Source organism: Dicentrarchus labrax, unplaced genomic scaffold (genome assembly GCF_905237075.1).
Source record: "Dicentrarchus labrax unplaced genomic scaffold, dlabrax2021, whole genome shotgun sequence".
Classification (NCBI taxonomy): domain Eukaryota; kingdom Metazoa; phylum Chordata; class Actinopteri; family Moronidae; genus Dicentrarchus; species Dicentrarchus labrax.
The window spans coordinates 11,439,400-11,464,403 of NW_026136715.1; the positions used below are offsets into that span (position 1 = coordinate 11,439,400).

The following is a 25,004-nucleotide window of genomic DNA, read 5'->3' on the forward strand; positions in this document are numbered from 1 at the left end:
TAAGTTAGGTTATTGTTGTGTAACACAATAACTACAAAATAATGTAGCTTGTCGAGCAACTCAAGACCCACTTACTCACTTTGTTTTCTGGAGCTTTCTAGAGGTTGTTGCCTCTTGACTCTGAAACCATAACATCTTTAAAATCGTATCTTAAATTGATTGATTGATTGATTGATTGATTGAATAATTGGCTGCTGTTGTTAGCTGTACTTAAACAAAATATAATACATATACCTGAGTTTCTAATTTGAGTTTTTCTTTTCTCCAGTAAAGGGTTTACACTTTCCAGTATTAAAAACAAATAACGCGATGTCTGTGTGCAGCTGTGAGCGACAAAGACTAAATTTGCTCATTGGTGTTTCTATTGTTTCAGGTGATGGGATCCCCAAAGAGAGCAGCCCTTTCATCAACAGCAGTGCAGCCAGTGACGCGGAGAAGAGCCAGCAGTATGACGGAAAGAATATGGCTCTGTTTGAGGTGAGGACAGATCTCAAAACCCAGTATAAAACATACTGGGAATGATGGGTGGCCTCTGAGGGATGATGCAGACAGTTTCATATTACCAGTAGCTCTCCAGGTCTGATGTCTTTATGTGTGTGTTGCAGGAGGAGATGGATACCAGTCCAATGGTCTCCTCTCTGCTCAGCAGCCTGGCCAACTACTCCAACCTGCCAACAGGCAGCAAAGAGCATGAAGAGGCTGAGAATATCGAGGAGGGGGCACGTCCGTCTAAAAAACCTGTCAAGGTAGATTTCTGCGTGTGATCCCCACCCTGCAAGAGTTTGAACCAGAAGAGCAGAAACTGTAACAGGCATTAGAGAGGAAACTTTACATGTCTTTAATATGTCAAGTTTTTGCTTAGTACAGTTATTTTAAAAAAAGGCTGCTGAGGAGGGTATCAAGGCAAACTAACCATGAAAGCAGTTATGTTGTTAAGATGTTATATGATCCACAATTTAGCCAGCTGAGCCACTCAAATGCATTGCATTGCAGTCTATTTCTGATGCTTGTTTTCACAGAACCTCTCTGATTTCCAGGAAAATTGAGCAAATATTAAGCAATAGTTGTTTCCTCTTATCATTTATTGGCCCTCATCAGGGTTTATGTCGGCTCAGTTATCCTGCATGTGTTCAGTGGAGCATAAGACAGGGTTAGTCACACAATAACCTGAATCCTCTCCAGGTTTTTACTCTAGTTATTGTCTAGGGCAGTGGTTCTCAGCCTGGGGCCCGAGGACCAACAGGGGTCCTTCAGTGGAGAAAAAGGAGGGATAGAATACTTTTAGTTTTTTGGTTGAAATAACAGTGAGTTGAAGAAACAGGGTTGGACATTTTTATTGATTGTAATAAATAGTGATTCCAGTTTGATCATTGGTTGACAATGGAGACTTTATAATCTTGATTGAATTTTTTAAGGCACAATCCTCTCAAATTGGGGGTCTGTGGTGTAATGTGCATCTATTGTGGGGGTCCTTGACATTAAAAGGATTGGGAACTCTGGTCTACAGCAGTAGTTTTCAACCTGAGATCCAGGGATTTTGCTTTTTTACGCTTTTTTATATACTGTATATACGTAACATTATCTTTATTGAGTTTTCAAAGATATACATGCGTACAAATCCATTCCCCCCTCACTAAAATCCCTTCAAATAATACAATTAAAGTGTAAAACAATAAAATAACAGACTGCTATATCAATTACCAAATTACTTACACATATGGAAATAATGTTGAGCTATTAAATCATAGCGGTCAGTAGAGGTGTTTGAGGGCTTATGTGGAAATGTGCAAATGAGTGCATGTTAATGTTGCTAAACTCCATCTAAATTAAGATCCTTAAACAAATTAAATGATATTTCCAGTTAAGGCATAAAAGGACCAATTTATCAGTGGTAGGAACATACTAGTTAAGTGTGACCATATTTTAAGTTTATGTGATACAACAGGAGTGGTGGCTGAGCTATCTGTCGAGTAAGGCAGGGTGGATATCAATGTTGCCTTTAAGCACATTTTCAAGTGTGTTTCATTGACTTTAAATTTCACAACATAGAAAATGAACACAGGAGTTGACTTGTGGTGGAGAGTTGCTGTGTTCGCATATGCAGAGCACTGGAGGCAGTGACTTGAGGTCATACACCTGCAGGTAGTGTGATCTCATTAGCTGAAGCTCAGCCGACACCGCTGCCCTCAGTGAGTGACTGACAGTAATAACCTCAAACTAGAATTATTCTGCTTTTTCAGTTGTGTCAGTGAGGCATGGTTTTGTCTCTTTCTTTTCAGCTCTTTGTGCTCTGTGAAAACTATTTGCATTTTGAATTACTCATCTATTTCAGGTTTAAATCATTGACATATGCTGCATCTGGCAGAAACTACTGAATACAAAAAGTTACAAAAAAAATATTGTAAGAATAACCGCTGATGAGTGAGAATTAAAAATTAAGGATGTCACATTGTCCAGGGCACAATAAAAATAGCACCGGGGAGACGGTGTCTACAACAATCCTGGGACAGTAGAGAAATTGACCAGTGAAATCATAAAATGTATGTGTCATGGAATATGTCATTTTAATTGGGTGTTCAAATTCAAGAAATTTGAGGTGGCACCCACAAGAGCTCTAAGCTATGTCACACACACTCTTACACACCTAAACTCATTCATAGAGAGGTCTCTCCCTCTCCTCTTGCGCCATGCACAGGCAGTTTTTTTTTTTTTTTTTTTGATTCGTTTTGTAGATTATTTTTTAAATAAAAACGTTGCTGTAGTGAGTTTGTGATTATTATGTATTTATTTTCCCCGCTGTATACCAATCAGAAACCAGTTTGCATTTATTGATCAAACAGTTAGAAATGAACAAGTAACTCAACCAATGACTAAAAGAATAACAAAGCTGATTGTGACCAAACGCCCCAGGTGATTTCAATTATTTATTCAGATATAAGTGTAGGGAACAAGTAGCAGAACTTCCATGGTGGACCAGAGTGAGTCGTGATGTGAGTTAGTGTAACAAAGATATTAAACTGTATTCATTATGTATGATGAAAGAAATCCACTCGGACAGTGGTTGTTATGTCTGGGATATGTTAAAGGGGAATTTACTTCAAGTGCCCTTAGTATTTATAAGCAGTGTATAAACATTAATTAATTATTTAAAACACATTATAATGTAGTTAAAGCAGATATAAGTTAACAACTATAACTCTTCCTGGAGCCACCCATAAGAGGATGCTATCGATAATGAATGACAATACATTATATTGTATTCTATTTTATATAAATATGTATATACAATAAGTATATACAACTACATTATACATACATTATAAGCCATGTATTAAATGTTCATATACTGCTTATGAATGCTAAATATAAAGACTTGAAATTAACTGTTAACCCTGCTATACAGCAGCACATTTATGCATATTAGAGAGGACCTTGATATCTTTTGCACTCATTTAAGGGATTAAGATTGCGGGGAAAGACACAGACAGAGGAGCCGGTCACTAGATGCTGAGTAAGGGGTCAGTCTGTGCAATATGAAGACACTCTGAAGACTGAGTTACTTGGAGGATCCTGCAGTGCGGGCAGTCAAGAGCATCACTGGCTCACTCTCACCGGCTTCCCCCTGTGGACCAAACACAAGCTGTGACTTGTCTGATCTGTCCGTTCATCTTTCAGCTCCTTCTCATCACTTCTGCTCATAGAGGGCTCTGCAGAATTTAAATGAGGACTTTAGAAGGTCAAGAAAAGACTTATTTTGTTTTCTGATGTATTCTTTACACAGTCACACGGGTAGTGTTAAAAATGTAATATAACATTTTCTGTATCCAGGTACAGTTAAAAATTTGTGTAATGTAAGGGTGAAAAGGGATATTAATCTCACACAAAAAAAACAGCAACAAAATAGTATGAACTACTTTTAGCTTTTATAATTTAATAATGCAGAATTTATGGATAGAGGTCTGCAGATATTTATTATGCATGCTGGAAAATGTTTGAATTTCTTTCCAGCCGGCCGAGACAATTTCATTTTTTGTTGAAAATGTTTAATTTAATTTAACACAAAAAGACGAATAAACACTTATCTTGCCGCTTCTCTTCAGACAGGGAACTTCAATAAAACAGACCCATTACAAAACAAAGAGCCTGTCTTCCTCTTGTACGCAGGATTACCATCTCTTTGTTTTTGAAAAGAATAAACCCCTTTCCAATGAAAGAGTTGGACCTCGTTTCATGAATTTAAAAGTGAGAGCAGATTAAAGGAGACTCAACAACAAAGTGCACTTCTAAAAAGATTATAAATCCGATTTCAAATTCAGTATGATGAGCTAGACTGACAACTAACACACAAACTTTGACCAATCACTTTTCCTGTTTGTGTTCCTCAGGCTCCACAGCTGGGCACTCTGATGGGTGTGTACTTGCCGTGTATCCAGAACATTTTTGGGGTGATCCTCTTCCTGCGGATGACCTGGATGGTTGGGATCGGAGGCGTCTTCGGCTCTTTCATAATCGTCTTCATGTGTTGCTCCACCGTGAGTAAAACTGCAGACATCCTTGCTGTGTGCCGTCCTATTTGTTGTGTAACACGACCACTTTCTGTCACTGATGGCTGCAGTCCACTCAAAAAATGTTACAATAAAATATGGCTGTTAAATTTAATACAGGGCAATAGAGCCATAAACATCAATTAAATTATTCTAAAAGTGGTTCCTCAGTGCACACATTCCCAGTTCATGGAGTCTGTGATTAAACCAGAGGCTGTTATAATTTAGATATAATTATATTTAATTATAATTTGCATGGCACAGATGCTGAAGGTGACTTAGGTGACTTAAATCCTGGCATAAGGCAATTTGCCAGTAAACCCTTTAACACTCCACCATCACCAAACATTTTGCTGCTCTGTCAACAACCAGGTTTTAAAACTGTAATTCATAGCATAATGTAAGTTTTACAAGAAAAGAAAAATTCCTCATCTGCTGCTTTAGATCCAATCCAGCAAGTAAAACTGGGAAATGAAATACTATAAAACTAATTTTATTAAATATGAAATGAAAAGGTGTCAAGTAGCTTCTCACATATGCCTAGAAAGGTCTTGTATCTCTTTCTCAACTCACCCTGAGTACTTACTTTATCATGTTAAGCCAGTAGTTGTTAGATATGGGTAATCTGTTGTGTGTCCCAACAAAATCTGCAAACTAGTAACTGCTGTAATCAGATCATGATTTTAATTATTTAGCACTTATCAAAAACAAGTTGTATTCCTCCACAAAAGAAGAAAATGGCCATGCCAGTTTTTTCACTGGCAAAATGAAGCTTAAATTTGGCGCGTTATTTAGCCCCCTTATCGATGGATGGATGGCCCAAAGGACGCGTTAGGTCTAGTTTTTATATGGTATCAGTATCTTCACTCTAGCTTTAAAACCCGCTACAGCTTTGGAAAAAGAGTGGAAGTGGAAGAGGTAAGAATGATGGGGTGGTGCCAATCAGATTTCAAGGGTGGCCAGTGATACCCCAGGCCCCCCCTCTGGATGGGCCCCTGCTCTAACGCTACACTTGTGTTATTTTAACAGGTTAGAAAAAGAGTCAGGAGGAGGTAACTCCTAAGTTATTATAAAATTATATGCAGTCTTCTATTGGATCCTGTGAGTGGTCTTGCTGTATTCAGTCAGTTGTAGTAGGGAAGATGTAGTTCCCTCTGAAATGTAGTGGAATAAAAGTCTCACAAAATGGAAATACTCAACTAACATTACCTTGAAAGCGTACCTGATCTTTTTAATAATTTTGTTTCTGGCTGCAGTAGGGAGTATCACTGAAGTCACAGTGTGTGCCTAACCGGCCATGTAGTCATCCCTGCGATGAACATCATGACCACATGAATCAGCCTCTTGTGCTGCTGGATGTTTTTCTTTGCTCACTTGCTCCGTTCATCAAGACCCCGCAGTCAGCCATATTTAATTTGACGTGCCCACCTGCTGCCTCTCAGTAACCCTCCTCTTTCGTGTGCTGCTTTTTTCAGACGATGCTCACAGCCATCTCCATGAGTGCCATTGCAACAAATGGGGTTGTACCAGGTGAGTGTATATCCGAGGGGGTGTATTAGTGTGTTTGTGCGTGACACAAGCAGTGCACTGACTCTTGTGTGTGTTTGTGACTCACAGCTGGAGGATCATATTACATGATCTCTCGCTCCCTGGGGCCTGAGTTTGGTGGCGCTGTTGGGATCTGCTTCTACTTAGGCACCACTTTTGCAGGTGCCATGTACATTCTTGGCTGTATTGAAATTCTGCTGGTAAGTATCTGTAATTATGAAATAATAAATTACACATGCATTGTTTTGAATATTGTCTTTTCAGCCTTATTTTGGAGTGAAATTCGTCTAGTTGAATCATCAGTGCTAAAAATAAACAACTGCATTGAAAATATCTTGTTCTCTAATAAAAAAACTTAAATGCAGCTGAATTCACTAAGTTTCTCTTCTATGTACCATAAAAACTATTTATTATGAATTGATTATCAAAATGGTAGCCAATTAATTTTCTGTGTTTTTTATGTGACTAACATCAAATAATTAAGAATTATTTGGATGCATAATTGGTCGTATAGAGATTAATGAAATTAAATGAAATAAAAACAAAAATTGAAAAATCCTAAACTACAAAATGCTTCATCATAAAGTCAACTTAAAGAAAATGAGTCAATGGAACAAATTTTTATTTTATCCTTGAGAAAGGAAATGCAAAACAGAAAGGACAGTAGAAAAATAATACAATAAAAAAGTTTGTAACATGTAAAATAGCAGGAAAAAAAGAGAAAATATTGGTCATATTTTAGAAAAAATTACATGTGAATGCACAACATCCCCATTAAAATCATCACTTAAAATACTGCACACATGTTAGTGCGCTCAAAACAACTGAGTTGCTTCAACAATTAATTTTTGAGTTGAGTTGGATTAATATATGTCAAAATATTTATTTTATTAAGATGTGTTTTAAGATGTGAAGTTTTATGGTGTAATGTACTGTGTTTAATTTTCTTTTATTGTTTCCATGCGCTTTCACCTTTATCTGCCACATTCTCCTCCCTGTACTTCCTCCATCGATCCCTTCTGTCAGATTTACATCATTCCTCAGGCAGCCATCTTCAAGATCGAGGGCCTTGAGGGACCAGAGGCAGAGTTGGCTCTCCTTAACAACATGCGGGTGTACGGCACCCTTGTACTGAGCTTAATGGCACTGGTGGTGTTCGTGGGGGTCAAATATGTGAACAAGCTGGCACTGCTCTTCCTGGCCTGTGTCATCCTCTCCATCCTGGCTGTTTATGCCGGAGTCATCAAGACCGCCATCGACCCCCCTGTCTTCCCGTAAGTCACTTGTTCATTCACAGGTCAAAATCTCCGGTGATGATCAACATGATGGTATGTGACAATAATGCTTCTGTTGACTTTCTTCACAGCGTCTGCCTCCTGGGAAATCGGACTCTTGTTTCTAAAGGATATGACATCTGTGCAAAGGTCATTGAAATAGACAATGAAACCATCACCACCAAACTGTGGAGGTCCTTCTGTGATTCTGAGTACCTCAATGCCACTTGTGACGAATACTTTACCAACAACAACATCACAGAGATACAAGGCATCCCAGGGGTCACTAGTGGCATCCTGGCAGGTAGGAGATGCCTTATCAGTATAAATGACAATACCCTCTGAGGATCAGTCACTTCACATGCTCATTTAAATACATCTGTCTTTTAGAGAACCTGTTTGGTAACTACCTGGAAAAAGGGATGATCCTGGAGAAGCGTGGGCTTTCATCGGACGTGGATCCAGATAGTCCCACAACTAGCTCCAACCGCTACGTCTTGGCTGACATCACCAGCTTCTTCACCCTGCTGGTCGGGATATACTTTCCATCTGTCACAGGTAAGCACCAGACAGGACAAGAGGAGGTGCTCACCCAGTTAAGGCTCTTTAAAGCTGCTCTAATCTGTATTTCTATATAAACAATGGATCACATGAATATGAGCAATGTAATAGTGATCAAACTATGCTATAGTTCTGTTCTGCTGAGCATTTCATGGTCTTTTAACTCAGTGTTTGGATTTTAGGGCTCAGAACTTTACTGTTTTGGTTTCACGCCTGCAACTTTCATCAGTGTTGTTTCAGAATCAGTGAAAAAGCTCTGCACAGCACCAAACAGCAGGCAGACAAAGTTATCTGCTGGCTGGTGAACATAGTAAAGCATTTATCTGTTAAAGAGACGGATAACTATCTTTCTTAAAAGTTGTTGTAGACCAGAAAAAGAAGAGAAACAGTTGGACTTCAATTCATCAGGTGGTCAGAGAGATGACTCCAAACGAATGCTGACTAGTTCACCTCATTAACTTTTACAGGGGATAATATGTCAATGTTGTGTTTACAACTTGTTTTTCTGCTGCTTTCAAGACGCAATGATCAATTATTGCAGGTTTAAAGGCCTGACATCACTTAACTGAATATAGTCTTCCTGTATATTTTTTAACAGACTTTGAACAGTGATATATAAATAAAGAAAAGCCTGTGAGCTCAGTTAGGCAGTCAACTTGAGACTAAACTCAGATGTCATACTCTTCTCACTGCAACACATATCCAACTTTTAATTGTTGTATTTCCAGTTTGCATTAAAACTGTCTTGATTTAATGTTGTGTTTTTAAAAAAATGTCCACATTAAGAACCTGATTACTCCAGTGGACAGAAAAGAGATAAACCAAAAGTAAGTATTACCTTCCGATGTTGGTGTAAAAGGACAAAGCTCCTGATTATTTCCTCTTGCTCCACTCACAGGTATCATGGCGGGCTCTAACCGCTCTGGAGACCTGCGTGATGCTCAGAAGTCGATCCCCATCGGCACAATTGCAGCCATCACCACCACATCTACTGTGTGTATCCTTTACTGGGCCAAGGTCAATTAAACAAAAACTGTGGGGATCTGACAGTGCTGAGCTCACCGGGCAGAGCATGTACGACATATCAAGGCTGAGTCTCTACCGCATCAGCCTGAGTTTGAACCTGGCCCTGGGCCCTTTGCTGCATGTCTCCCCCTCTCTGTCCTGTCATGCTCTACTGTCATTTCCAGATAAAGCAAAATGCCAGAGAAGTTGTTTTGTTTTGTTTTTTATAGAAAGTGCTGATTGTTGACTTTTATATAACCTTTTGCATCTTGTCATAATGTTTGGATCTAACATTTCCAACCATACCATTTCTTAACATCTTTTTCTTAGACATGTCTTGTGTGGTGTTGTTTGGTGCCTGTATAGAAGGAGTAGTCCTAAGGGACAAGTAAGTGAATTTCAAGTAATTTTATGATAATTAGGGTTTTTATTAGTATTATTATTGTTATTTGTTTGTTTTTTAAATCAAAGTGGAATATAGATTCCAGTCCCTTCAGGATTTTGCAGCCTTTTTTGGGGGATTGTTGCCTGATGCCTGATTTCATGGCAGCTTGGAAATTGCAGGAGAAAGTGAAAACTGCAAAACGGCAATTTTTTAATACAGAATTATAATTAATACAAATCTGAGGCCAGTAACCTTACCAAAAAAGGTCTGCATAGTGTCCATCTTCACAACCAGAAACCTTTAGAAATGCCTTTGGTGACATATGGCTAACCATTTTGCGCAGGAGACTACAGTGATTGGTCAAATTTGCAAGGTTTTGCAGAATTCACAGTGATTGGTTGAATTTGCATTCATTTTTGCAACCATTTTTCACTGTTTCAAAAATTCCTAAAAACTTTGAGTGGTTTATCTGACGCCCGTTTTGTAAACTAGCTCACTGTGTCAGAACAAAAACTTGACATGCGGGCAACAGTAACAGTAACAGTAGGACGGGGGGCTTAGGAAACAATCATATGTCCGGTCACATATCAATTTAAGAGCATTAAATAAAGTATTTTGTCTTCACCTCTCTCTACAGGTTTGGTGAAGGGGTCAATGGTAACCTGGTGATTGGAACTCTGGCATGGCCATCTCCATGGGTCATTGTGTTTGGCTCTTTCTTTTCCACTTGCGGAGCGGGGCTTCAGAGTCTGACTGGAGCTCCACGTCTCCTACAGGCCATCTCTCGAGACGGCATCATCCCATTTCTTAGAGTAAGTACACATGTAGCATTCAAAAGTGTTTAAAACTTCTCAAAGCCAGACTAACGCATGTCAACTGGACCAGAGCTTGTGTGGAAGCATGTGTATTTTCTCATTTAGGCTGTTCAAACATTATCATTACATTACTATATTATTAAAATCCCATAATTTATTTGAATAGCACTTTAATTTAATTTAAGGACCAATATGTTTTTTTCAGGGTCGATACAGATATCAATTATTGGTAATAAAGGAAACCAATAACCAATATTTGGAACTAATGGCATGTTGAAAAATAATAATATACATATTTCATTACACACTGATGGAGTATTGGATCGGTAAAGTTCAGGTATCAGGAAGGGAAAAAATCTGAATATCTCTAATTTATTTTATAGGCAATTGGATAAAAAAAATAATTATACAGATAATCAGAAAAATTTTGAATATGGAAACCAATAATTGGTTTATCCCTAATTCAATTTAACCCTTTCATGTTGCTGCAGGTGTTTGGACATGGGAAAGCTAACGGGGAGCCCACCTGGGCCCTCCTGCTCACAGCTTGCATATGTGAGATTGGCATCATCATTGCGTCCCTGGATTTAGTGGCACCCATCCTCTCCATGTAAGTCACTTCACACACACTGTATGTTCATTTCTGTGCAGACCCACTATATCCTTCTATATGTATCCTGACTTGTCTTCCTTTTTTTAATTCTGTGTATTTCTCTCTCTCTTTTCCTCCCTCCATTCTTCTGTCGTTCTCTTTTTAGGTTCTTCTTGATGTGCTACATGTTTGTCAATCTGGCCTGTGCTCTGCAGACTTTGCTGAGGACACCAAACTGGAGGCCACGCTTTAAGTTCTACCACTGGTGAGCTTGTGTGTCAGAGTTGAAAGACTTACATACATATCAGGGCTGTTTATTGTGTGAAACACTACTTGATTTTGTTTTGAAAGCTGCTGTGTAATAACACGTTATTAAATTCGTGACGTAAGCACCATTTACTTTCTATTGCCACATTTGTCACAAGTTATAGCAGGAAAAAGATTTCTCAGGAACAGCGGGCACCTGTGAGATCAAATTTGCTGACAATATCAACTGATGTCTGCACCTGAATCACCATGGGAAACCAAAGAGTTTAGCAGCAGCAGATTAAATACAAAACTTTCTTTCCACAAGCTGTGGTCATTGTTGTGTGAAGCTGGCAGAAATTTTCAGACCGAACGTGTGACTTCTTGTCCCCTGCAGGGCTCTGTCTTTCTTGGGTATGAGCCTGTGCCTGTCACTCATGTTCATCTGTTCCTGGTATTACGCCATAATCGCCATGGGCATCGCCACCTGCATCTACAAATACATTGAGTTCTGTGGGTAAGTAATCATCATGACAGCGACTAAAAACAAGAATAAAATTGTGTCGCAGAAACCAACATCCATTTATTCTGCCAGTAGTTGTTTTAGTTAAATGATAGTGATGGATTGGCTAGCTTTAATTGACCATAAATGCTATTGAGCATGTATTATATCATGATTCCTGCCAACCGATTAATGTGCTGTGTCACAGAGCCGAGAAGGAGTGGGGTGATGGAATACGTGGCATCTCTCTTAGTGCTGCTCGCTTCGCTCTCATGAGGCTGGAGGAGGGACCGCCACACACCAAGAACTGGAGGTCAGTCTTCACACCTTCAACTTTTAAACTCTCACAGTTAAAGCTACGTAATATTTGGTATTTGTGCAATTTGGGCACCCCCAGTTGCAATACCACTGTCATACAGCTGTACACGTGCATTTCTATTTGCAATCTAAAACACACTCTTTTGGTGTTTTCGGGTTTTTGTCAGGCCTCAGATCCTGGTTCTGGTGAGTGTGGACTCCGAGCAGAACGTAGAACAGCCTCGTCTGATCTCTCTGACCAATCAGCTGAAAGCAGGGAAGGGTCTGACCATCGTTGGCACCTCAGTTCAAGGAACCTTCCTCGATAACTACACTGAGGCCCAGAGGGCAGATCAGGTCCGTCCTCTAATCTCTATCACACACACTTGTGCTTTTACTACATCTTCAAACACATGAATACAGTCAGTTTTTCACACACAGCCATCTTCCTCTCTCTCTGTATTCGTAGTCTTTGCGTAAGTTGATGGAGACAGAGAAGGTGAAGGGCTTCTCTCAGGTGGTCATCTCCTCCAATCTGAGAGATGGGACGTCCCACCTGATCCAGGTTGGAGGACTGGGAGGTCTGAAGCACAACACTGTGATGGTGAGCTGGCCCCGAAACTGGAAACAGCCTGAGTATCACCATCAGTTTAGGAACTTTATCGGTAAGTCTTAAGTGACTGGTAAAATAATGTCATGACATAAAAGAATGAATGTTAGTTTTATGTGATTTCCCTCTTCATCCATTCAACATCTTATTAAGTCTGATTAAGTTTTATCCTAAAATGGTTAAATCTTTCTTCAAGTTTAATTATTTTCTACATTAAACATCTGTGACCAGATGGGAGTAGTTAATAAGTTATAATAGTTTTATCATTTTAAATGCACTTTCACTCCATCACTAGAGAAATTATGTGTATTTTACTAAATAACCCATTTACCATCTAATGGGATGAATTAAACAAATAAAAATAAGACCATTCCCAGGCCCTTCATTACATGTTATAATCCTTTGTCTTCTGTCCCTCTGCAGAGGTGGTTAGAGAGACAACAGTAGCCAGTCTGGCCTTGTTGGTTCCTAAGAATATCTCCAGCTACCCGTCCAATGGAGAGCGCTTCACTGAAGGTCACATAGATGTGTGGTGGATTGTACATGACGGAGGCATGTTGATGCTTCTGCCCTTCCTGCTGCGCCAACATAAGGTGGGAGACAGGACACAATGAAATATTGTTCACATTTGAGAGGGTTTAATTAGGTTTAGTTTGAAGAAAACCTTTGTAAATACCGAAGGGACACAGTGTAGAGGGTTGAAAAGAACACTGAGAACATTTTGTTCATGTCTGTGAATGTTCCTGTTGTGTCCCGTAGGTGTGGAGGAAGTGCAAGATGCGCATTTTCACTGTAGCTCAGATGGATGACAACAGTATCCAGATGAAGAAAGACCTCATTACCTTCCTCTATCACCTGCGTATTGATGCTGCGGTGGAGGTGGTGGAGATGGTGAGAGACTTGTCTGACACATACTCAGAGTTCACAAACAAATCGTGCAAAGAGTGGATTTTTGTTTTGAAAACTGCTTTGTGAAGCCAAACTTTCTTCCATAGTATGACTCTTGTTTCAGCATCTGACAACTGTATAATAAAGGTCAAATGTATTTCTTGCTTTAAAGCATGACGGAGACATCTCAGCCTACACCTATGAGAAGACATTGGTAATGGAGCAACGATCACAGATCCTCAAACAGATGCATCTGACCAAGAATGAGATGGAGAGAGAGGTAAACCAGCAATGTTTATACTATACATAACTGGAGAAACCTTAATATCTACACAAGGCTCATATAATTTGAAACCTGAAATTTTAGTCAGTATAGGCCCCCGAAGAACATGTCATGTCTGATTTCATTATCACTGTGCGCTCCAAATATCAGCTCTCAGGCAGGGAATTGGTTTATAATAAGGTGTCTGTGTCTGGACTTGTTTTCACTGATCTGAGGGGGGAAAGAATGAATTCCCAAGGGAAATTACAAATTGACCCAAACCCATTTCCTCGCTTTTTTTTATAACTATAGATCCAGAGCATTACGGATTCATCCCGTGGGTCCATCCGCCGTAAAAACCCGTCTGCCATGCGCTCCCAGCACAGCACCGAGGAGGGAGCCAGCCTGGCAGAAAAACCAGAAGACGAGGTAATCCAGCCGTGGCCCTTTAGGAAGAAATAACTTGTTTATTTACAGTACCCTCCACACCTGTTGTCTCCCTGTTCACCAACTTTGGAAGAGTCTTCATCGCTTTCACAGCAATGTTTTACTCTTTCCACTGGTCGCTCAGTGATGTCCCACTGGCTCCCAGAGTTTCCCCTATACTGACATGTGTCTCTTCTCTCTCTTTCACCCTGTCACAATGTCACGTCACGGTGTCCCTCTCTCAGTCTGTGGCTGTCTCCAACCCAAAACAGGTACAGCTGATCCACACTAAGAACGCTTCCACACCAACCAGCCCCACAAGCCCCACGTCTCCCGCTGGGCCCGCAGGGGGCGCTGCCACCTGGACGGACAACAAGGGCGCAGGCAAGGGGCCGACCCTTTTATCAGCGAACCCAGAGCCAGGCAGAGACCACTTCAACATGAAGCCGTGAGTGACCTGATCAGTTTCACGTAGCTCAGCATGCTGCACAGGAAGCAGACATAGCGAGGGTCAATGGTCAATATTTGTGTGTATCGACCCTGGTCCGGGGGTTTAAAGAGATACATTTTGTTCCTGCACATGTGACAAACAAAACTTTGAACTTAAACCTCAAACAAATGCAGCATCTTGTGTGAGCACGTGTCCGTGTATGTTATTAACTGTAACTGTTTCCCTTCCTAACATGCTTCCCTAGGGAATGGGAGAACTTGTAAGTATTCACATTTTGTAGCGAGACATACTGCGTGAGCTAAGCAGCTAAAAAAAAAACGATTTGTAAACCAAACCTAATGTGACCTAATGTTTCTTGCATTAGGAACCAGACTGATTTGAGGCGAATGCATACAGCTATGCGGCTCAATGAGGTCATCACAAAGAAGTCCAAGGAGGCCAAACTTGTCCTGCTCAACATGCCCGGACCACCCAAGAACCGTATGGGCAATGAAAACTGTATCCTACATCGTACATACAACGTGCTTTATTCCTTATGTCTTTGTGTACTTGGCTCAGTTCAGTTCAGATATTTTTTTGTCACACAAGCTGGCACAATTAAACATTATGAGACAATTGAAAACATTAAAAGTGCTCTATACATATACACAGTCTAGTTGAGTAATATATATATTGTATAAGGTACAATGAATAAACTGTTTCAATATTTAATTAAAAGTAATAGGCTATGGTTGAAATAGTTAATCGATGAGGATAAATGGTTGAGATAGGTATAAAAGTAATGGAGAAATAATTTAAATAGTTGGTGGTTTTAATAGTTAGCTAAAATTAATGGATAAATGGTCAAAGTTGCTAAAAGTAATGGATACTGTGAGCTTGTGTGTGTCAATCAAGAGTTATTTGAGTTCATCTGACGGTGTTGTGGGGTTACATCAGGCAGAAAAGGTTGGAAACCACTGCTCTGAATCACGTTGTATAACATATTGCTTGGTTTGTACACTTTTGGGGTAAAGTAAAGTGCATTCCTTCACTGCGACTGTCTCTCAGACATGGAGTTCCTTGAGGTGCTCACTGAAGGTCTCAACCGTGTCCTCCTAGTGCGTGGAGGTGGACGTGAGGTCATCACCATCTACTCCTGAAGGGCTTTATACGGCACCTACACAGACTCTGCCCTCTGCTCCCTTTGTATTATTCCAGGAAAAAACCTCTACTCGTTTAACCTTTTAACCGTTAGAGTACACAAAGAATTACGCAGCAGTCCCCTCTCTGTTCTCAACTTGTCAGCTGATAACAGCAGATGAGTTTATGGTTAGTTCCGGAAGAAAAAAACTCCCAAAACATGGGAAATGGAAGGTTTTTAAACATTTATGTCCCCTTTCTGATGTGTTACATCACATTTCTGTCGTTTTGCTTTGTTCCTGGTCATTTGTAAAAGAGGAATATTTTTTCTTTATCATTTTTTCTTATTTTCTTTTATTTATTATTGATGTTATTTATGTATTTATTCATCTAATCATGTCTGTCTTTGTCCTGGTCTGTTTTTGTCTTTCATTGTATGGTTGGAAGCGCATAATGGTAATGGAAAAGGGTTGTATAAGAACCTTCCTATGTCCATACACACACTCACTTATTAATTTATGTTGAAGTATTAAAGAAGCGGAGGTGGGAGATGCATGTCAAAATGTACAGAAATTCCCAAAACAGACAACCCAGTTACACCAAATCGATTTACCACTTAGTTTGCACTTGTGTTCAATTTGCAGTTTATGCCTCGGCCATCCTGAGAACAACAATATCATCGCTAGCTCGTCCTTGTTATGGCAGGGATTTATCTGTTTATTTATTTGTCAGAGAGAGCTTCGCAGACATTTGAAATGATTTGATGCAGATTATCCTGACCAAACCTGACTGACTTCATTATCCCCACAGTTGGATAGATTGAATGGACTTAGTGACATGCTGCAATACAAAGCCTTTGAGCTCAGCAACAGCCACTTTAAATACTGTACATTCACCAATCATTTTATATGTATTACCTCCTGTGTTCTGCAGTTATGTAGCCATGTTTCCCATCACGCCCAGTAAATGTCTTGTTGTGCTAGTTGATCAGGGTGCGCTGGGATCTTTTTCTCTCTGGTGTTTTGTGAGTAAAAGTACATTTTTACATGATTTCAAGTGGCATATGAAATCTGCATTTTATCTCTATATACAAAATTATTCTAACTCTTTAATTAATAAACCCTCCTCCTTCCTGATTACTTACAAACTAAATGTGCCAATATATATTGTAATAATGTTTTGATACCAGCTTTAGAATCAAGTACAGAAAAAAGTAATAAATATGAGATTTTAACTGGAATTTAAATGTAAAATATAAACAGTTTTCAGATGAGGCACCTGGAAGTTCTGTGGAAATATGAATTACATTATTACTTATTATGTGAGTAAAACAGATATTTTACGACAAAAGTCAGTGTTCATAGATACACACTGACAATATATCATACATTTTATTTTAGAGAATTTATTTTTTAATGGTGAGGTTTAGAAAGGTAAAAGTAATTTATTTAAAATATTTTAAATATACTGTATTTTAAGCATGGTAAGCACTTAGTATTAAAAGGGTAGTCTGACATTTTGGGATATACGCTTGTTTGAGTTCTCGCCCAGAGAAGATTGATGGCATCTCTCTCAGCCACGCGACAGTTAGCTTAGCATAAAGACTGGAAAAAGCAAGCATGACTCCAAAGATAACACAATCCGCCTTGCAGCACCGCAAAATCTCACAAATTAAAACGTTTGCTTTTTGTACAGATTAAAAAAACAACACATAACATGGTAATGTGTGAGCTTTAGAGGTGTTAGTAGGGTTGTTATACATTTAAACAGAACCAGGCTAGCTGTTTCCCCCCTGTTTCCAGTCTTTGTGCTATGCTAAGCTAACCAGCTGCTGGCTGTAGTTTACATATTGACTGTACAGACATGAGAGTGGTTTCAATGATCTCGTCTAACTCACGGAAAGAAAGCGATTAAGCGTATTTCCCAAAATGTCAGACTGCTTAAAATGTTAATTTGCTGCTATACTAATGCACACCAATGAAAATGTGAAGGAATTAGCGGTGATGTTGACAAACATTAGACACAGATACCTACAATGAGAGAATTTTAGTGGAATCTCGGAAGGTGCATATTCAGCCGCTTTAGCATGATTTATGCATTAAGTCATGTTATCCTGCAGAGTACCTCTCAGACATTGTTTTTTGTGTGAGTGTGTCTACAATGAATGTTTAGTTTCTATTTTGTGTGTGGTTTGGTAATTTTTGAACGTATATTAATTCATGCACTTGTGCTGTTTTGTAGACATCACACTGATTCTGCGAACATTTTACAGGATATGACCAGTACGAGTTTGGCCAGTGTACATTATCTTACCCAGAACGTGCATAGTTGTATTGAAACAAAGCATTTAGTATAATTTTTTTATATATATAGTTTTTGTTCAAACGTGTATGTAGTAGTTGATTTTATTCTCCTCTTTCCTGGCCTAATTGGTGCCATAAAGTATTTTTAGGTATTAGGTATGTTTACCAGGAAATCATAGGACTTGTAAGTATCCTTTAGATTTATTGTATAGTAGCATACAGAATCTCACCTCATCATACACATATTGATATGTCTTATTTATGGTGACTATCTGTGCAGCCCTCAGTATTTCCCTTATAACTCTGAAATGTGTATCTGCAGAACATTTGCAACAACAAAAACTGTATTAACTTTTGATTTGATTTTGAAGATGGTGTAGTTGTACAGGTCGATATATATATCGGTCACTGGTCTGCAGAAGTTGAGAGTCACAATTTTTGAACTCCCTCAACCAGAGTGTGTGTGTGTGTGTGTGTGTGTGTGTGTGTGTGTGTGTGTGTGTGTGTGTGTGTGTGTGTGTGTGTGTGTGTGTGTGTGTGTGTGCCTGTATGGTAATTGAAGAGCAAGAGGGAGTGAAGATGGGACATTTGTAAATAGATCTGTGATTTTAGACTTAGAGATAACACGTGTAATGTGTATTAAAACAGAAAGGTTTTATAGATATAAAATAGGCAGTTTGTATTGTCTTTTAAAATGATACAATTTCTTCTATGTTCTACTGTGTATTATGCAATTATGTACAAGTAATGGTATAAAGAAGCCATTTTATATGTCGGCACAAAATGCAATAAATTAAAATAATTTTAATACAACAGTGATCGTTCTGGTGTCATTTTTTTCTCGAGATATCTTGGCCGGTGGGAGGCTACAAATTCAGAGATACATGCTAGTAAGTATATTCGCCAGTTTTGTGTTTACTAATTGTTCTTTCCTTCTGTTGTATTTTCAATCAGTAAGCTTGCCCAGTCATATTTTGATTACCTGATACCTTTATCTTAGGGGAGATTTGCACCAAACACAACAGCAGCTTATTTTCTCAAGCTACTGCTCACAAGGAACACAAATTAAATACAGTAATTGCTGGACCTGACAGGACATGTCACATGATTCACTTGCATTAATCAAAGGACTGTGATCAGGCTAATGGTTGTACAGTTTTTTATAAAGTTTAAATCTATGGATAAAAATATTTGAGAATAAAATGACATATTCAATAATGTATTTTAAGTATTTCAGATACACAAATACAAATACATATTAAGTATTTTGTTACAAATACAAAATACTCAAAAGTAACTAAACACATATTTCAAATACATTTAATCAAAATATTGCCCCTCTCTGCTTTAAGCTAAATGCTAACAAGTCCTCAATAACAATGCTAACATGCCGATGTGCAGCATGTATAATGTTTACCAGTCTTAATTAAATGTGTTAGCATGCTATCATTAGCTGATACGCACGAAACGCAGGCTGATGGGAGTGTCAATCAACAAAAAATCAAAATTCTGACCTGATGCTGCTAAGGAATCACTAAGGTCATCATAATTCTTCCTCTGGGAACCATGAATATATGACATTTTGTGTCAAACCATCCAATAGATGTTGAGCAATTTCACTGGATAAGTGAAACTTTTGACCTGCTCGTGGCGCTACAGGAAATGTCAGAAGGTCATCAGTCAGTAAGATTCATCCTCTGGGGGACCATGAATGTTTGTACAAAGTTTAATGGCAGTCAACCCATGGATAAAAAATGTTTAGAGCAAACCTTTTTGACCAGATGAAATCAGTTCCAGATAGACAAAATGTTAATTCTGCTCATAAATTAAAGAAAGCACATAAAATGTTTACAATCAGAAAATTTAGTTATTTTCATTCCACTTTTCCCTTCTCTGATTTGCAGTGAGAAATATCATTGTCACTGTCCCACCTGCGTGAGCTGGACAGTGAGTGTGTGTTCTATTGATTTTCTATTGTGATCTATTGATCTAGTAGGAATGCTGTGTGCTTGTTAGTGTTTGGTTTTCTCCCTGTCTCTCTCACTCTACTCTCGCTTTCTATTGGGGGAGTTGCACTCCTGCTTGCAATGTCATCAGCGAACTCCTGCCGAGAGCACACATGTGGCGGATCCTCATCAGGAGTTTATATAATAAAGTGATGGCAGCATTCCTCGCTGTTGGCCTGCAGTTCCTAGTTTCAGTAGTTTTCAGGCTCTCAGTAGTTTTTCTTTTCTGCAACTTGAAATTTCTTTTGTACTTTGTTGAGTATTCTTCAGTAAAAAAAATTATTAATTTACCTACTCCTGTGTCTCCGAGTCTGAATCTGGGTTCTTCCACCTACCTTGAAGGCACTGAACCACCTACCACTGAAGGCACAAATACAGCTACTCCCAAACAAAATTGGTTAAAAAAAGGCAGATCAAAATATATAAAATTGTAATAATCACAGCATGACAAAAGCATTACAGTTTAATAGCAACATGAATGATGTTACTGTATATATAAAAGCTTATAATGCATATCTTTATTGTTAGATTACACCCATTTGTGCTAAATGCATTCATAATGTTATCGCTCTATCTAATAAACATTTATTCTGATGTCAGGTCTGCATACGCTTTGCAATAAGATAACCACAAAAACGCTGATGTATGAGAACACATATGTCTTATTACAATGGCCAAAGTCCAATGCAGCACTGTTTCTCTGCAAGGGGAATAAAGCTTGTGTTTGTGTGAGAGACAGCAGGCTTGACCATTTGACTTGTCTTATCTAGACAGAGATAATGCAGGCTGCAAAAGAAATGACTGCCATTCGCTCCAAAGATCTGTCAGGATGAAGACACAGTCGACCAACCTTCGAGTGAGGTTACCTGGGTTTGTGTTTGTCACAGAGGTGATTATTGTTGTTTTGTATGCTGCTTTTGTCACCTACGATGAGCATGCAGACGCCAGATTTCAGAACAACAAGACTAACCCCATGGACAATGCCGTGTACAGGGACTACCCTTTTTTTACCGACATACAGGTCATGATATTCCTTGGCTTTGGGTGCCTGCTGGCATTTTTTCGACTTTATGGCTTTGGGGGGATGGTTTTTAACTTCCTCACGGCTACTTTTGCCATCCAGTGGGCCATTTTAGTGCAGGGGTACTTCCAGTTCAGCCATGATGGTAAGATTCACCTTGGAGTGATCAATCTCATAAATGCAGAGTTTGCCTGTGCTGTGGTGCTGATATCTTTCGGGGCAGTGCTGGGCAAGACGAGTCCTCTGCAGCTGCTGGTCATGGCTCTGCTGGAAGTGCCTGTGTTTGCAGTCACAGAATGGGCCGTGCTCAAGTATCTGAAGATCAACGACGCAGGAGGCTCTATTCTCATTCACCTCTTTGCCTGTTATTTTGGCCTGGGTGTCACTTTTGTACTCTACAGGCCTTCCCTAAATGAAGGTCACGCAAAGGAGAACACCAGCTACCAGTCTGACATCCTCTCTGTGATGGGGACCTTGTTCCTCTGGGTGTTTTGGCCCTCCTTTAACTCAGCTTTAACCCTGAAAGGAGACGACCAGCACAGAGCCATACTCCACACCTTCATCGGCCTCAGTGCCTCCACGCTCACAGCTTTCGCTCTCTCTGCCATGCTGAACAAAAATGGAAAGCTCACCATGGCTGATGTTCAGAATGTGACCCTGGCTGGAGGCGTGACGGTCGGGGCATCTGTGGATATGATGATATCGCCTGCAGCTGCGTATGCTCTAGGTATGATGGGCTGCATTGCGTGTATGCTGGGCTACAAGTACTTGAGCCCTTTCCTGGCACGGCGCCTCAGGATCCAGGATCAGTGTGGAATACATAATTTGCACGGTCTAACTGGACTTATATCCTGTGCTGCTGGGATATGTGCTATACTGATGGCTAAAGAGGAGGTTTATGGCCCCAGTTTGTATGAGATCTTTGCCCACAGAGCACCAGTGGAAGGAGACCCTAAGCTCCAGGAGCTCCAGATGTTGATCCCTGGGTTACAGCCAGGGTTGGGAAGAACTGCCAGGGAACAGGCTCTGTTCCAGGTCGCAGCTGTGTTCTCCACAATAGGAGTGTCAGCGCTGGGAGGCGTCCTTACAGGCTTTGTGTTGAAGCTGCCGCACCTCGCGTCACCATCCGATGAGTTCTGTTTTGACGACGAGACGTTTTTTGATGTTCCTCCGGACTACGATTCACCACTTAAACTCAATAACACAATTACAACAGAGGATTCTGCTGCTTGACATGCAGCAGCCAAGTGTGGTCAATGCATGTGACTGAAGAAGAAAATGTAAATACGCCTATGACTATTAACTACTAATTCAATGTTTATATCCATTACATTGTAAATTATTTGATTAATATCTAAAAACACTGTCGGGTACACTGTCCAAAACTATCTAATACAATCAGTAATTGTGTTATTTATTGTCTTTCATGAAAACATAAAAGTAAATTAAGTGTTATTGCTCTCTTGGCCAAATTCTCATAAGTTTGGGATGTGAAATTCTCTTTTTAAGTTGTGTGCCATTTTTTCTTCAAGTAATTATGTCAATAATTCAAGCTGTGAAGAGGGAGAACAAACAATTAAAGCTTGAGATGTACGATCTTGTTTCAAGGGAGTTTTCTGACATGAAAGCATGTAATGTCCAACAATTTCTAAAAATGAAAACATAATATTTACACGTAATAACACAAATAAGCAAACAGGGCTTGAATCTCTACACTAATATTTAAAATTTAATTAAAAAATACAGATAGGAACTAAAGCAGTAATGAAAGATGAAGTTAAATACAATCAAAAACAGGAGCGAGAAAGTCTTGTAAAAAAGCAAATAATAAAATAATAAAATCCTGAGTTGGGGGAGTTATTTCAGTCTGATGGTGCTTTAAAGTTAATCATCGCCTAGTTTCTTTACAAATTCAAGGTACACAAAAGAAAGGGTGTGACATTTGTTTAACTGAGTATGATGATTTAATGGAACTAAAAGCTGTTTTTAAAATGCTGTACATGCATTTCAAAACAAGTCTCCCAGCTTTAAGTGGAAACCAGTGAAATTGTGGGAAAGCGCTATTTCAAAGTCCACCGATGTGTAAGATAAGGAGTAAAGAGAGTATAAAGAGTAACTAACAGATATTTTAAACTGCATTCAAAGGATGGGTTTCAGAGGTGTTCTGGTACATGATGTTATAATCTATAACAGGGAATAAAAGATGGGGGTCTATTCGTTTTATCACTTTGTTGTCACTGTTGTACTGTGAATAGCTTTTTAATACAACTCAAACTATAACACTAGATGGCGACATAGAGCCGTGACACAAGGTCCTCTCACTGAGTTCTCGCGTGGAAAAGCGCGATTCCAAAGTCCCACGGGACTTTGTGCCCTCAGTGATGCTTTACAGGAGAGGAAGAGGAGGGTTGTTCCTGTGAGAGAAGAAGCTGTTAGTCCACGGACCTTCAGGGGACGCCAAAGCAAAGGCCACTGAACTTTCAGCAACAACCATTACTCCTAACTTCCTGTCTACACCGGAAGTGGAAATCATACAGAATTTCCTCTAAATTTCTGATCTGCTTTTATGTTATGGCCCACCTGTTCTGGACCTATAAGAGCTATATAGGGACCATTGACAGTATATATATATAAGTATTTAAATGTATGGTAGTGGTGAAGGAAGTATTCAGGTCCTAAAAGTACTGACCACACTGTAAAGTCTTACATTTGAAATGTTACTTAAGGAAAATTACAAAGGTTTTATCAGAAAAGTATCAAATCCTCAAAAGTACTCACTGCAGAGAAATTGGCCCTGTGAATGTATATAATAGTATATATACACATATATACTATTTACTCTTTATATACACATATATACTATTTACTATTTATATACACATATATACTATTTTGTTAAGATATAACTCTACTAGTGTTGAAGCAGCATTTTCTCTTACAGTTTTTTTTTTTAACAATTTTACATTGGGTCGTAATTATTATTTTCATTAGGGATTCATTTTTATTTTGTCCAATCCAAACCTCAAATATTCAGTTTAAGCTACATTTTAAGACAAGAAATGCAGTATACGTTCACATTTAAGAAACTGAAGCTGTGAAAGGTTTGACATGACTTAAAGGATTATTCGGTTTTTAAATCTGTGACTGACTCATTGTCTGATAAGTGGCAAATCTACAAATGAATGAATTGACTAGAAATGCATCATGTTAAAGTAACTACAGCTGTCAAATAATTGCAGCAGTGGAGGCAGAAGACCTCAGTTTCAGAAAAGAGAGCGGTCAAGTTTGTTGTGTTTATTTCATTATGTCATTGTTTTGGCAATGTACACATCTGTTAACTAAAACTAAACTAAAAACTAAAACTAGGTCTGAAAAAACATTTCTGTTAACTGAAATAAAAATAGAAACTATATAATATTGTGTTCTTACACAACTAACAAACACTTTAGTTGTATTCATTTATTACTTTATTTTATTATTATTTATTAAAAGAAGTTTACAACGAGCTCAAACATCTTGTGTATACAGCTTGAGTCTATAATCACAAATACACCAGGGGAAATGTCTTTAGTTTTAGTCTTTGTTAATTTCTCAAATTTAATTTCTCAACACTACAAGCATGAGGAGGCATCGGTGCTTCTGTTGATTGAGACTGGAATTCATGACTGTGAGTCAACTGTCCCCCCTCAAGTGTTTTTATTGTAAAAGGCCTTCCTATTCTGACCCTGACAAATAGCCTCCATATTCTTATATTAACCAACACTGAAACAAATAAAAACTAGGGTTGCACACAGACAGATATTGAGATATGATTCACAATTAGTGTGGGAATTAACATTTTTGCATCACAAATTTAAATTTCACAATGAAAAAAACAATTAAAATCATGATGATGTGACTTTTGTTGGTGTCTGTACCAAACAAACATCTGGAGAGCAGGATTTGTATACACTGCAGCACTACAGAGCTTCATTATAATGCTGTCACACATTTTACTTTTATCAAACAAATTGCAGATTGTGGCTGACCCCTGCCACCCTGGACATAAACTCTTGGAGTCACTTCCCTCTGACAAGAGGCTGCAGTGTATCAGAACCAAAACTTCACGCCACAAGAAAAGTTTTTTCCCGTCTGCAGCTGATCTCATCA

General features: G+C 38.9%; 1 protein-coding gene across 3 annotated transcripts in view; it reads left to right on the forward strand.

Annotated features, from left to right (window-relative positions):
* Positions 1 to 24,367, forward strand: part of slc12a5b (solute carrier family 12 member 5b) — a 45,637-nt gene extending 21,270 nt beyond the window's left edge. The window contains exons 2-27 of one of the 3 annotated variants that reach the window (XM_051425651.1): positions 374 to 477; positions 606 to 746; positions 4,386 to 4,532; positions 6,020 to 6,074; positions 6,162 to 6,292; positions 7,119 to 7,366; positions 7,459 to 7,670; positions 7,757 to 7,924; positions 8,826 to 8,924; positions 9,263 to 9,320; positions 9,955 to 10,129; positions 10,624 to 10,742; positions 10,891 to 10,989; positions 11,368 to 11,487; positions 11,681 to 11,785; positions 11,958 to 12,126; positions 12,239 to 12,434; positions 12,803 to 12,972; positions 13,139 to 13,270; positions 13,440 to 13,547; positions 13,842 to 13,958; positions 14,201 to 14,403; positions 14,651 to 14,665; positions 14,771 to 14,886; positions 17,265 to 17,266; positions 20,790 to 24,367. In XM_051425651.1, coding sequence (XP_051281611.1) covers positions 374 to 477; positions 606 to 746; positions 4,386 to 4,532; positions 6,020 to 6,074; positions 6,162 to 6,292; positions 7,119 to 7,366; positions 7,459 to 7,670; positions 7,757 to 7,924; positions 8,826 to 8,924; positions 9,263 to 9,320; positions 9,955 to 10,129; positions 10,624 to 10,742; positions 10,891 to 10,989; positions 11,368 to 11,487; positions 11,681 to 11,785; positions 11,958 to 12,126; positions 12,239 to 12,434; positions 12,803 to 12,972; positions 13,139 to 13,270; positions 13,440 to 13,547; positions 13,842 to 13,958; positions 14,201 to 14,403; positions 14,651 to 14,665; positions 14,771 to 14,886; positions 17,265 to 17,266; positions 20,790 to 22,088 — 4,508 coding nt within the window. In that variant the 3' untranslated portion in view covers positions 22,089 to 24,367. Of the gene's footprint in view, positions 1 to 373; positions 478 to 605; positions 747 to 4,385; positions 4,533 to 6,019; positions 6,075 to 6,161; positions 6,293 to 7,118; positions 7,367 to 7,458; positions 7,671 to 7,756; positions 7,925 to 8,825; positions 8,925 to 9,262; positions 9,321 to 9,954; positions 10,130 to 10,623; positions 10,743 to 10,890; positions 10,990 to 11,367; positions 11,488 to 11,680; positions 11,786 to 11,957; positions 12,127 to 12,238; positions 12,435 to 12,802; positions 12,973 to 13,138; positions 13,271 to 13,439; positions 13,548 to 13,841; positions 13,959 to 14,200; positions 14,404 to 14,650; positions 14,666 to 14,770; positions 14,905 to 15,453; positions 18,644 to 20,789 lie in introns of those variants that run through there. The other 2 variants (XM_051425650.1, XM_051425649.1) reach the window with 2 other exon arrangements.
* Positions 24,368 to 25,004: the final 637 nt, after the last annotated feature.